Source organism: Pinus tabuliformis, chromosome 2_1 (genome assembly GCF_031772625.1).
Source record: "Pinus tabuliformis cultivar Carrire ecotype Pingquan chromosome 2_1, CPIR1, whole genome shotgun sequence".
NCBI classification, from domain to species: Eukaryota; Viridiplantae; Streptophyta; class Pinopsida; order Pinales; family Pinaceae; genus Pinus; species Pinus tabuliformis.
Window position 1 is genome coordinate 321246475 of NC_142299.1, and position 14868 is coordinate 321261342.

The 14868-nt window shown below is 37.8% G+C and overlaps 1 protein-coding gene across 1 annotated transcript; it reads right to left on the reverse strand.

Moving 5' to 3' along the window:
• Window positions 1-985: 985 nt before the first annotated feature.
• LOC149200142 (uncharacterized) lies at window positions 986-1321 on the reverse strand. Its single transcript, XM_089400864.1, has one exon. The coding sequence runs from the start codon at window positions 1319-1321 to the stop codon at window positions 986-988; it is 336 nt and encodes a 111-aa protein (XP_089256990.1).
• Between the last annotated feature and the right edge of the window lie 13547 nt (window positions 1322-14868).

Sequence of the window (14868 nt, forward strand, 5' to 3'; positions counted from 1 at the left end):
TTGCTCTCTCCCTTTGAACGCCAGTTTGACCTTCATGGACATTTAATATCTTGTGCATTTAGGCTGGTATATTGGCTCTGCATTGAACAATTGAGAATTGTGCGTTGAATGTATGATGCGTTAGTTGGTGTTCAACTCGATGTCATGAATAAATACCTGTTATGACAGACCATGTCAGAACTCCACAGCCACACAAGGGAAATTGAAAATGAATGGCCCTTGGGCTTCACCTTCTCTGCATAAAAATCATGAGTATATTTGAAGGTTGAGCGGAGGATACAATTCCTGGAACTCTGTTGAGAATCGTTGTAAACGCTGCCTAAATTGAACATTGAAGACAGAGCATGACCGTGTGTGATTAAATGTTGCGGTCCACGTGGTCGCGGTTATGAATTGAAGACAGAGCATGACTGTGTGTGATTAAATGTTGCGGTCCACGTGGTGGCGGTTATGAATTGAAAACAGAGCATGACTGTGTTTGATTAAATGTTGTGGTCCACGTTGTGGCGGTTATGAATTGAAGACATCAGATCCTTACCTCAATTCTGGCTGTAGCTGAGATTCATCAGACGTTACATTCCAACATTGAAACACACCGAGGAACCTGCCAAACGGGGAGATTGAAGAAGGGCCGTTAGGGTTAGACAAGGTGACGGGAAAATCCAAGGGTTTTGCCTTTTTTATTTACAAGTCGGAGAAATCCGCCAAGAATACGCTCGAGGAACCCACAAAGACGTTTGATGGGGCCACGCTTACTTGCAAGGCTGCCCCGCGCAGGAACAATAACAATAATGGACCTCTGTTTAATGTAACTCCCTCTAGACCTGTGCAAGAAAATATGTGGTCATATGGTCCGCCTATGGGAGGATATTTTCCTATGGGAAATTATGGGTCTCCACTTTTCCAGCCAACATTTTCAAATCGAAAAAGGCACTGAAGCTGAGCAGCTACATTTTAAAGGAAGGTGCTATCTGCAATGCTGAAGCTATTTGATAAATCTGCTTCTCGTGTTCGTTGTTTGATGAAGCATCTTCTTCACATTCTCAGGCTTTGGTGATCTGTTTCGGTGGAGAGCATTCAATTCTTCCTTGGGAATATTTAACTTATAAGCACAGCCTGTGATGAATGCATTGTAATATTCCGCAAAGTTATCATCCTGCCCTGGAGAGCGATCAATATAAGCACTCCATGGATGGTCCTTTATAACAGGATCCTTGTAGCAGATTTCATTGCAATCTTCTACACATGGAATTCGAGTAAGAGCGGCGTATTTATGCGTGGAGCTGTTCCCGCAGGGCGACGTCCATTGCTGTGGAATCATCATGATCTTCTTCTTACCAGGGGGAGGGAAATTCTACTGAAAATTCCCCCCACTCCTCATAGATAATCAACATTCTGAACTGTGGTGTTCACAGCTACAGATGTAGCAAGCACATTATCGGAAAACACACAAAAGTGATATAATTTATTATCTGCGAGTTTAGGTGAATGATTCTGCTGATCCATGTATTTTTGTAGTTTATGATTTTTGGACCATTCCCTTAGATAGCATTGTGCCAAAACAGTAAAGACCCTTGGGCGCAGCTTCTGCAGCCGATTGTCCAAATGTTGTACTTTGTATAGTTGCAGCATTTGCACGATCTTCCAGCGCTTGTATCTGAACCTTCAATTTCATGATCATAGTAGCACTGTCATAGTGAAGCTCCTTAGCTTGAAAAATCAACAATGATAACTGTCGAATTATGGGTTCTGCTTCCTCCACGGTAACCTCACTGCCCATGGTAGCATCTTTAGATAGTAATAGTTGGTAGCCCCTTATTTTCGATGTATTGATATTGAGCTGGTCTCCAAGATTTGTCATAAAAAGGGTGTATTGGTTTGTATAGATTGTACTTTTGCAACGCCTGGCACTCGGCGCAAATATTGTCTTTGATGTCCATGTCTTGTTTTTTGACAAGTTACTCGCTCTCTGATATGGCACAATCATAGTATATCGTTGTTGCAACAGTTTAATGGATGGTTCAGTTACATTTTTGAAACATAAAGCCAAGGCCTATAAATGCAGTTGTGAGATTGCGGAGAGCCTCTGAGAGATTCGTCGTTGCTGCATTTTTAATAATTTGTATCTTCTGAAAAACGACTAAGAAGTTCCCCAGTTCGTGTGACATCAAAGAATGCGATCTCTTGGTTAATAAGATGTCGAAATAAATCTTTTCTCAGTCGAGCAAAAACACGCTCACTTGATGATGCAAACCACCATCCACGCAGTGCAGTAGCAAATGAACCAATTAAGATTATAAGAAGAATTTCCACAAGAGTGTTTTTGATGGTATTAAAAGCATCTGCTTTCTCTTCTTCCGTTCTCAAATCTCTGCTGACAATATCAATAATCTTGCCGCCATATTTTGGAACTAAAATATTTGTTGTGGATGCAATGAAAAGTGCCATAGTTGCAATAGTCTGCTCATTAAGCCACCAGCGCTTGCCCTACGTTTTTCTTTAATCTGCAGGATTTTCTTTGTGTAGCTTGAAGATATTTAGCAGCTGACATTTTTCTGTGGGATTTTGGAGGATTTTTAAGGTGTAGAAAAATGGCTAAGCTTGAAAGTATATTAGAGTTATTGAGAACTCTAATCGTATCCACTGCTGACAGTGCAATCATAATCAATAAAGACATTATTGCTGACATTCAAAAATGTATACAAAATGCACAAGAAAATATAGAGTTTTTGCAGCTTGAGACAAAGCTACAGCAGGAAGAACTACAACAATGGAGTCATCATTCTGAACCTGTTTCTATTCAGAAGATTGAAACAGACTCCCATAAACAGCAAGTCAATAATGTTACAGTTCATTCAAATAAAGCAGCAGTTGTACATGCAGATGCAGAAACTCAGTCTGCACTTCCCAAGCCCATCATCAGACCTTGGGAACAGCTTGTCCACAACAAGCACAGAACTGGTCTTGGATATGAAAATGACTTGTCCTTTCATATTCCAGACTACTCAAAGCCCATTTAGTTTCAGAGTGTTGGATTCATTCATGACAGTTCACCTGCTCCTCATGACAGTGCACCTACTCCTCATGACAGTTCAGCTTCAGTTGTTCCAGATTCTACTCCTCTTCCTCCACAGAAACAACAACAACAGATTGTAAAATTCCAACACTGTGACCGAGTTGGCCATTTGAAAGATCATTGTTTTGATCTTCATCCATGTAAGCACTGTCATAAAACCAGTCATTCTTCACACAGATGCTTCAGAAATAAACATCCTGCAATAACAAAGATTCATCTTGGATGGATCGCTTCTTGGCAATGGGCATCAACAGCCAAGAAGATATTCCAAACACATGTCAGAACTTGTTCCAGAATATTGAACAGTCTTGCAGTTGAGTTTTCTCCATCTTCTCACCTTGTATCTGACAAGGGGGGAAATGATGGTGATCTACAAGCTTCAAAGTCACATCAAGCGCCCTGAGCCACAACCTGCCACACCAGTTTCAGAGTTGTAGCCAGAGACAAAGATGCCCATGAACATGCCTTTAGTTGGAAATCTGGGGACACTTCCTTTAGCAAAAGACTTCAGCTTCTTGCCAGCTTTGGAAGAATTCCATGAACACAATTGAGAACACTTCCTATAGCAGAAGACTCCAGCTTCTTGCCAGTTTTGGAAGAGTTCCAGGAATTGCATTAAGCATTCCAGAGTTGTTGGTTATCCTTAAACCATCATAGGTTGAGACTTCCCTTTTCAGGTTGAAGTTTTACCTTTTATGCGGCGTGAGACCTCCCTTTTATGGTTGAAGGTTTCCCTCTTTAAAACAATAGGATCACTTCCTCTAGCAGAAAACTTCAGTTTCTTGCCAGTTTTGGAAGAGTTCCGGGAACTGCACTAAGAGTTCCAGTGTTGGTGGTCATCCTTAAACCACTGCCCTTTAAACCAACATTTCATAGATCACATTTAGCCTAGTGCTGCCATGTATTTTTTGCACATTTTGTATTACAGCTCTCTTCTTGGACTCATACATAACCCTTCGGATTAAGGGGGGGAATGTTGGACACCTAATCCTAAATGGGTTAGTGTGGAAGCCGAATAGACCAAAGCAGTCCAAGAGACCTTGGGATCTGAAACCCAAGAGTCACATATTGTACTATAAATGTATATCTCATGTTAATAAAAATGTACTGCATGATTTATCTTTCATATCTCCTATGTTGTCCATGTGTGTTTAACAGAGTTACATTCATTTCAAGATCAAACTCCTAAAATAAAGAAAAAGAGATATGAGGAATTTTGATGGCAAGGATCTATAACATGGATACTATAGATAGAGAAATATTTTGATCTACATGATGTGCAACTGTTACAAACGGTACATATTGCATATTTATTTTTAGAACTGAATCAGTTTGTATGGTATAGAGGGCTTTGTTCTCGTAAAGCATTTTTCACCTTGTCAATTTTCACAGGGGAAATGATAACACATTATGAGGAGACAAAGAGCAACACCTTATTTAGCCAATTTATAAATCTAAAACAAAAGGGTTCAATGGCAAAGCACATTGGGGAATTCCAAAAATTGAATATAAGGGTAAATGATATTCCATAGAAGCAGAGGATTGATGTCTTCATAGGGGCTTTAAAATATAACATTCAACATGAGGTTTGCCTTTGGGAACCTAATTCATTGGAGAAGGCATATAGGTTGGAAATAAAGGTGGAAAGAAAAATTATGGAAACAAGGAATTCTACCACTCACAACTATAATGATGGAAGTGTTATTTATCCTAGCCTTCCACAACCTACAAGTTTGACACCACAACAATTGGAAGAAAAAGAGAAAAAGGGATTTGTTACAATTGTGATAGCAAATACATTAAAGGTCATAAGTGTGCTGAGAAGAAATTATTTTACATATATTGTGAAGAGGAGGAATAAAATGATCAAGAAACGTCAAAAGAAGAGGATATACATTGGGAACCAACCCTAGAGAAATAAGAAATGAATCCGACCATATCTTGTAATGCATTGGCAAGAATTACCATTCCTAAAACTCTCAAGATAGAAGGACATATCAAGCAGAAGAAGGTTCAAGCAATTAAATATCAGGAAGAAAAGGATCAAGAAACATCAAAAGAAAAGGATACTCACCAGGAACCAACCCCGGAGAAATAAGAAATGAATTTGACCATATCTTGTAATGCATTGGCAGGAATTACCACTCCTCAAACTCTTAAGATAGAAGGACATATCAAGAAGAAAAAGGTTCAATCAGTGAAAGATCACATCAAGCATCAATAACAAGTTCTCCAAATTTTAAAGGATAACCTCACCTTGGCACAAAATCGAATGAAACAACAGGCAGATCAATATCACAGCGAAGAATTTTGATGTATATGACTGGGTATTTCTATGACTACAACCATACGAACAAATGTCCCTCAAGCAAGCTAAGAAGTATAATAAGTTATCACCAAATTATTATGGTCCATACAAGGTGTTACAAAATATTGGTACTATGAAATACCAATTGGATCTTCCTGCATCTTCCTGAGTGCACCCAGTTTTCCATGTTTCATGCTTAAAGAAGGTTATAGGTGAGAATATCCCAGTTCAAACAATATTGCCAGAACTTGACGAGGAAGGAAAAATCATATTGGAACTGGAAGCAGTCACAAAAACAAGAAATTGATAGCTACGGAATCAATCAATTATAGAGTATCTCATCAAGTCGAAGAACTTACCCACTGAAGATTCCACATGGGAAGATGAGAATTTTATACATAAGCATCCAGAACTACTCAAGCATTGAGGACAACACTTTTTGAAGGAGAGGAGCATGTTAGGTCCCTATACTACTAGAGTAACCCCTTATTGTTATTAGTGAAACCCCCTTATTCTATTATTGTACCCATGTAGTCCCCATGTTGTTATTATTATGCCGAATAGAAGCCCACTATTGTTATTATTGTGCCCCTACAATATTATTTTTATGTAGGCTCTAATTGTATTGAGACCCCTTAGAGTCCTATATACATAAAGGAGTTCTTATCATTTGTATCATCTAAGAATTGTTCATTTGTGTAATGTAAAGGAGGTTTCCCCCTCGAAGAGGCTGATTTCTAAGGCGTTGATCTTTCTTTTCTATCTTTTTGTGATATGGTTTCATAACATACATGTTATCAGCTCGATAGAGCCTCTTCTTTACTAGCTCAACCTTCAACGAATTGTGATCCTAACACTTTTGTAGAAGCTTTAGTCCATCTAGATTGGGACACAACTATGAATGAAGAATATCATTCATTATTGGAAAATGATACATTGGACCTTGTTCCTCTTCTAAAGGGACGAAAACTTGTTAGATGCAAATGGGTTTATGGAACCAAGTTTGGACCAGATGGAAAAGTTGATAAACATAAAGCTCATCTTGTTACTAAGGGGGGATAGGCTCTAATGCATCCTTCCTTACCCTATTGTGTCATCTTTGCACATCCTTCAATCCTATCCCAAGTTGTTCTTAAGTGGGGTGGTCTACTGTATAGTTAGGTAAAGTGTGTTTCTTTAGTATGTACTTTTTGTAACTTACAATTCGACAGTCACGATATGTTCTAGACATGAAGTGATCTGACGATTCATTCTATCCTAGATATTACTGACACTTGATCCATGGCTTAACACCTGATTGGTCCATGATCTCTATTTAGAGAGCATGGAGGGTCATTTGTTAGGTGATCGTTCATGAGAGAATATTATGTAAATTTTCTTTCTTTTACATTAATAAATTTCCTGAAGTGGTTGTGTTGGCTTAGGTCATGGACTGTTTCCCTCTTTGAGGGTTTTAACCACGTCAATAATACTGGTGTACTAATATGTGATATGTTTGTGAGCAGTGTCCTTTGGTGTTCTATCTAAGGAAATTACCCTGTAAATTCCTACATTAGTGTTGTGGGAAATCTTTTCTCAAATGATTTTCTCCACATATCTAGCACCTGTATGGGCCCTTCCCATAACTTTTTCCTCCTTCATGAGTAGAATAGTATTTTCCAAGAGTGTTGAGACTTCACTAATTCTCTTTAGTAGTAGGGACTAAATGAGATTAATTAATCATTTTCTGCCTCTTTCCTTTGAACTTGGCACTGTTTTTAGACTTCCATTGAGATTTAAACTCAGACCTACACTTGAACTGCTCATAACTTTGTTTCATCTTTCAAACTGCATCCTCCAATGTTTTGGCCACGTCGAACTCAATCCTATCCTTAAAGGATGGTGGCAGTCCATTGACATATCTTAGAATCTTTGATTTTTCTAATTTAAAGTAAGAACATACCTTAATAGTTCCAAAAATTTAGTGGTGTATTCATCATTTGTCATATGGCCTTATTTAAGCTCATATAGTTCCTTTGCCTTGCTGTCAAAATATCTCTTGGATAGATATTTTTTCCTGAAGTAATCCTTAAACTTCTTCCATGACAACTCCTCTTCTCTTTTTCCTTTCACATTATTCAGGACTTCCCACCAAATGTTAGCCTTTCCCTTTAGGCTAAAGGTAGTGATCTTGGATTTCATGTTCTCTGAATAATCATGGATTCAAAATAATTTCTTAATTCATAGCATCCAGGCTTATGCATCCTCAAAATTCTTTATTTCACCATGAAATGTGGGAGGTTTGGCTTTCTTGAGCTCCTTTGCAAAAATTCTCTTCCTCTCTTGTCTTCTTGATGATGATGATGTGGCCTCTTGCATTTATCTTCATATTGTTGTGTATGGATGCTTGACCTCCTTTTAGGAGTTTACAAAAGAGTGCCTCCTTTCACCATGTCTTCACTTGAAATTTTGTGTCTCTTCCTTAAACGACTCTCATCTGCTCCATTAGTCCTTTCCTTTATGCAAGTGACTCTTCCTGTCCCCATGACAAGTACCCAAGGCCTATTTCCTTTGCCTTTGCAAGTCTGATAGGATTTGCAATATGATTGTGTTAACTTCTGCATGTCTATCTTGTGGTTGGACAAAGTTTTCATTGTCAAACTTGTAGCTCCTTATTTTTTCCCTCAAAATCTTTAGGGTACCCATTAGGTCAAGAGAGTTTGACCCTCCCCCTTGGTCAACTAATCTTTATTCTTGCCCATGTTGTGTGTGATCAGAACTATATTAAACCATCATGATCTTCATTTCTTGGTCTTCAGAATTTATGTCGTACCATCCTATGTTGTTCTTGGTGATATTAATCTGTTGTTATGCACATACACACACCCATGTTAAAATTAACAAAATTCAATATACATAGTGAAATTTATCACATTTCTTCCTCTCGGGAAGATGTTGATATGTGGCTAGCTAAAACTATTCCTATTATATTAGAACATAAATATCCATAAAACCACAATAAATCATTAGCACATATCATAATAAGATCAGGTCACACATTAGTATCATGCTACATAATTAAACCACTAGGTAAGCATATCGATATACAAGAAATCAATCAATAAAAGATTGAATTTTAACACTTAATAATTTGTTTTATCCACTTTCAAAAATGTAATATGGAACCTCTGTGCTCTGTTAGCTCTGCAATAGAGCACCAACTTGCTCCCAAGGTCTTGGGAAGAACCTTACCATTATTTTTCCCATGATAGAACCCATTCAATCAAAGTGTTAAATCTAGATGCTCTGATACCACTCTGTAACATACCCCCTACCAATCCCAATCCCAACCCCTGCTAAGGTTAGAAAGAGGCAATTACTTCGATGACCCAACTGCCATAGTCACACCATAAAAATGGGGTCTAAATTTTTTGCTTTCTGTTACCTTTCTAAAATTCAAAACAAATGATGCCATTATATTTGTCTGATCGACGTGATTCTGACGATATAAAATTTTGTCCCAACTCAACTCCTGGATCATTAGATATGGTTTATTGAGGTCATAGCTACTTAAATAGTGCCACGCAAAGTGGTTCCCACACAAACCCCACGTGAAGCCCTTGCAATTTCCCATGTCATAAGTCACCTATTAGTTTTCGACTCGTTCATACTCTGGGTCACAAATTGACCCATATCATCGGCTCATAAGGCTTAATGGGAGGACTTAAAACACAAATATAAATTCATTTGACATGTGCAGGTGTGGGACACTCTAGCCACCTCACCCCGTGACTTCAATCCTAGGCATTCCCTTATAATATTCGCCCAAATATGATGAGATGACGAGGACCGGGCATATGTGGCGAATGATAGACATGGAAAATACGTGTCATGTATTAAATGACGATGGGGTGATAAGCCTATTACAATTCCACAAATTGTTAGAGGACATGAATGGAAACATTCCTGTCTCCCCGGTGTCTATCTCCCAGGTTGTTCAATGTTGTCTGAGAAGGAGACTATTCAGGGTGACTCAACATCGGGGGGGCATGGCGTGAGGGCTTCGTTGAGTTTGGGAAGGAAAGGTATCAAACTCCAAGTGGAAGCGACCCCCACCATTTCTCATGTCATCCTGGAAGGAGATACCCATAAGGAATAAAAGTGCATTTTTACAAGTAGGTCGAGGTTGCAAGGCTCTTGGATCATGTGGAAGGTGGAGAATTAACGCCCAATAGAAGCCGCTAAGAGTGCCCATGCAATAGTTGAATTGTCTAGGCGCTTGAAGGAATATCCAAGACGAGGTGACATGTCCCGAAGGGCCACGATCACGGATATTTGTAGCATGCAATAGGATTTATGGCATCGCGGGCAGTGAAGTCAGATGCCAATATTGTATGGCACAACCAAATGTGCCATCGAAAGGAAGATTTGATAAGAGATAGGGTTGTAGTACTAAGCCCACATAATGGTTAATAAGTATAAAGGAATTCTTCCACCATGCTCTTATATGAGTGCTCTTGTTGTCCCGTAGTCATGATTGTTGCTAGTATGAATGTATTCAACACATAATCGGGTGAAGTAAGTGCCTGCATATAAAGCATACGTAAGTGTATGAATGCGTGTACGTAACCCACATACATGAGAACTCTATCCTTCCAAATCTTGAGAAAGAAAAAAATGGATAGGACTTACAACCATTTCTGTAAGCAATATGGAAAATAGGATAGGGACTTTCTCATTCATAATCTCTGGGGCTCTTTAGATGAAATTCAAGCTTGCAATAACTCATAGGTATGCTAGAATTTTAGACTAATAATAACAAATAAAATACAAGTTCAAAATAGTCTAGAGATCTACAAACCCCTTGGAATGATAATAACATAAAATGAGCTCGTGAATGCATACAAGAATCCCTGCCATTACCCAAAATTCTTATAGGAATTCAACATTCCTCAATGATGGAAGCAATCACATTACTTATTAGGTCACACGCATAAACCAACACATTAAATCAATACAATACAAGATTTAAGCCAACACAGTAAACACATTTGAACATTCAAGTGCAAGAGCTTGAGTAACACTTATCTTATGGTCTGAAAGGTATGTCAATTGAGATAAGGACTACTACTCTCCACCCAACCATAGACAAGCTACAACTAATATAACTTGTATTTGTCACCCTAAGCCATATTCCAAAACATGAGGTGGAGGGATTTCAGAGGGCCACATCCCTGAAATAGAATCAAAACTGCTGAAACAGGATGTCAGAAGGCCACACTGCCTTCATCCACCAACTACACACACATATTCTTTCACATTCTTCAATCATATTCACATCCATTCCAACATACCCTAACACAGAGAACTTTAACTCAGTTTCAAGAGAAGAGAGTCCACAATAAGGAAGGTTCATCAATGGATAAGTTGTTGATGGGTAAAGAGATCACTCTCGATATGGTTTGTCAGTGAGTCAAGCACCAAAGCTTCATCCCCAAGGAAACTCCTAATGGTTCCACCCTCACAAGCACCTAAGTGACTCTCCCTAGTCCAATAGGGTCATCAATCCATAAACTCCCGGTGGGTTCTTCAACCCTTCAGGAAATACACTACTCTCTATGATGCTTATGCCCAACAAGCCTCTAAGAAGGTTTTTCAGCTAGTGTTTAAGTTCTCTCCAACACTTAGCAACAACAATTTGAGATGTTGCATTCTCTGTGCTCTTCCACAAAAATTCTTGATGCTCTTCTCTGCATTTTTCGTTCCGCTTTTGTATTTGCTTCAACACAAGAGAGAGATATTTCTCTATGTGTTCTCTTTTTTTGTAAAACTCCTCGCCTGATTTTTCATTTCTTATTCAACGGCTAACTTCCTACCTCTTCCCGAGGTTCCACACAACTGATACCTTGGACAACACAACCCATTATAAACTGGAATTATTTTGTCTTTTATTGCTTACTATTGGAGTCTAAGGATGCCTAGGCCTGTCCTTTTCTTGTTGGTTAAAATTAGTGCACAATCAAGTAATTTAATTCCAGTTCAACCAACCCATGTCTTCCATTAAAATAACCAACTCCTTAAAAAATATTCCTCAAGCCATCTCATTCCTCAAGCGACAAAAAATGTGTCCCTCTCTCAACCATTTAATTAATTACAATTATTTACAATGAGAAAAAAATATTATCCAGGGGTTGTCACAATTCTTTCCTTTTTCTTTAGAGTTTCTTAAGACATAATTCCTTTATCGTTTTAGCATAAATAGGAATATCTTTTAAATAAAGGTATGCTAGTTTCCCACAAAAGTTTTGCAACTACTATGATGAACAATATGAAATTGATTTATTTTCACCAAGACACAAAAATTCTTAGCAATAGATAAGCAGCAGAATAAAACAAAAAGATAAAGAACACAGTCACACAAAAGACACAAAACTTTTCTTGGGAAAACCCACTTCTTGTTGTAGAATTTTATCAATAGATTTTTGAGAACTTAGGTCAAATACAAGGAAAATTGTTTCACTTGAAAACTCACTCATTCTCACTAATAAAATAGCTAGAAACACCTTGCAAAACCTTCACCTCTACCCCTACTTCCTTGCAGCCTTTCCGGCCTGATTTCCCTATGCAAATATCTTCCTGTTTTCTAGATGATCTAAAATTAAACAAGAACGCAACAACTTACATATATAATCATAAACACAGAGATGCAACAAAGAAACACTTCATTTCACTAATCGTAAAATATTGAACTATGCTTACAAATAGAATGGAAATAAGATAGCTCGGGCAATGATAGCTTATCTCTGAGAAGAGATGTGGTGGCTACATCCCTCTGAACTATGTTACAATGAGGCTCAATGGCCTATTTATTATTAGAAAACATGAGGAAACCCTAAACAACCAAAACCCTAACCCCATAATATGTGTTGTACCTTAAGAAACTAATTTCCTGGTTGTATAGAAATTGTGCTTAAGACATTAATGATTACAAATATTGTCACTTGTTTGTCACTCAATTATATATTATGTTCTCAAATGAAGGACCTGGGAAATCTGGTTCTTAATCCTCAATACTTAGGTGACATGATAACATCAGAATGCCATTTGATTGTTGAATATAAATGATGAATGAAGGAAGATTGAATTAGTCATAGACAATATGTTGTTTAACACAGGATATACTATCTGTGACACTGGGAGAAGTTATAGATAATATGTTGTTTTATACAGAAACTACTATATGTAACTTAGAGAATTGCAGATATGAAAACTTCAACTATAGGAGCACTCTTTAAGGAATTTAAATTTATTTACATAGGAAAATAAAGACCTGCGGCTTCAATTACTATACTCAAAGGAAGAAAACATAAGATGACACATAATCAGAGAGGACACAAAATCATACCCAACAACGTATGGAAAACTTATGATTCTTCATTAATCAATAGTTGTATCAGGAATTCAGTAGCTTAGTCTCCAAGTTCTCCAAAATTCGAACCCCTTCTTTCTAAATTTACCTCTTTTTATACCTTACAAGACAGTTGGTGATCACCAAAACTGTCAAACTGCTTAATTATTTTCCTAACTGTCTAGAGTAAAAATTATTACAAAACATTACACAGAGGGTAAAATACACCTCCTTCTAAAGAATATAGAATAACAAGAAGTAACGGAAGTTAGACAATAATGATAACTGCTAGCTTTTCGGCTCTGTTGTTTGGCTACTGAGTTTCTCTGTAGAAGCTTTAATAATGATTAAACCATTTTAATTATAATAAACTTTGACAAAACCCCGTGCGTGAACCCAGGCTTACGTATGTATCAAGCGCGTTTTGATTGGCAAAACACAAGAAAGCCTAACAAATCACCTTCCTTTGAAGTTTTAGTCATCCACCGCTAATTTTGATTGTCTCACTTAAACAGCGGAATTGGTTATTTTATGCGAAACATTAGTTTTCCACGAAACTGAAAATATTTTAACAATTTGATTCATAAACCCATCGGGTCCGCCTTAGCTGTGTGTGAGCCATCCGATCATTCATTCAATCAATGGTCTGATCCTCCATAACCCACGAGATCTTAAACTTGTTTGAAATAAATCTTATCGAGTCCGCCTATTCAATGCTCCGTTGACTCCCATACAGACCCGATGGGAAATATATATCACCCGTTAATAATCTATCGGGTATGACTTTAGCACTAAAACCCAATCATTTCTTCGCCTGATATCCATTGGATCTCGTCTTTTTGGATGGACGGCTGAGATTAACCTGGACTTCAGCAAGCTTGAACTACATTTGATATACTATCGCGTTCGATAAGTTGTCGCCCGATTTCCATTGGATCAGTGGCTTGTCGAACAATGGCCCAGATCTTCTCGCAAGTACACTATCGCATTGGATATCCGAAACAAAACCCGTTCAAGTTAACTTGTGCGAAATCAAACAAAATACTTCAATTCTCTTAGACTTTGCGAGGGTAAACCATATAGGGGAATTACATTGAGAACGAACCCCCGTAATGATTCTAGGCCACACATTGTGGTCAACCATGCTCACGTCATGGTCAACTGTGGGGTTGAGCCTTAATTAACCTTTAGACTTGTTGTTTTCCCGCAGAACACCTCATCATCACCTCTTAAACCTGCATGGCCTTTAAACAAAGGTTTTATTTTTCATTTCTTTTGATTTTTCTTTCATTTCGTGATAAAACTGAAAATAAGGCTTAAATCACAATATAAGCTACAACATCTGGCTCCACCTGGGGATAGTGCTTTTTCCACAGAAGCACTAAGAACCGTAGATTAGTGCCTTCACCTCAGGCATGGAGTCATATATTGCTTAATCAATTTAAATATTATGGCATTTGCACACTGATTTCACTCAGATATCTATAATAATTGGATGCATGTGCTTTGATAGCAAGGTGCTGAGAATCGTAGATCAGTAGCCTTAATTAGGCATGGAGTCCAGAACTTTGAAAACCTTAAAATTTGAAAAACTGAAACCCGACATTCTTGAAGTCTTAAACCTCTACAAACCAGTTTCCAACTGGGACAGTCACCTTTATTTATCCACTAAAATTAAACTAAAGAACAGCAACTGGAAACCAAATACTCAACACCTGAGCTTATTTATGTATAGGTTCCTACCTATGTGCATGACTGATCTTCATCAGGTGAAGTCAATCTTCCAATGGTACCAGGTTAGCATTTGAGTGCCTGATCTAGAACTATTCTGCCAATGAATTTTGAAAATACAATTCATCCTCAACAAAAAATAAAGTATGCATAAGGGCAACTCACAACAAAAATCAAGAATATATCCACAAGATGGTATGTGTAGGTTGTTAATAAATTTCTCCATGTAATTTGCCACAGGATATTTAAAAGTATAAGAAAAAATATGGTCCAGATTAGCTCCAAAAAAAGAAAGTATCTATGTATGAAGGTTTTTGCTCGAATAGACCTTCTATTGGGATGATATTCTGATTAGAACAATCAAAA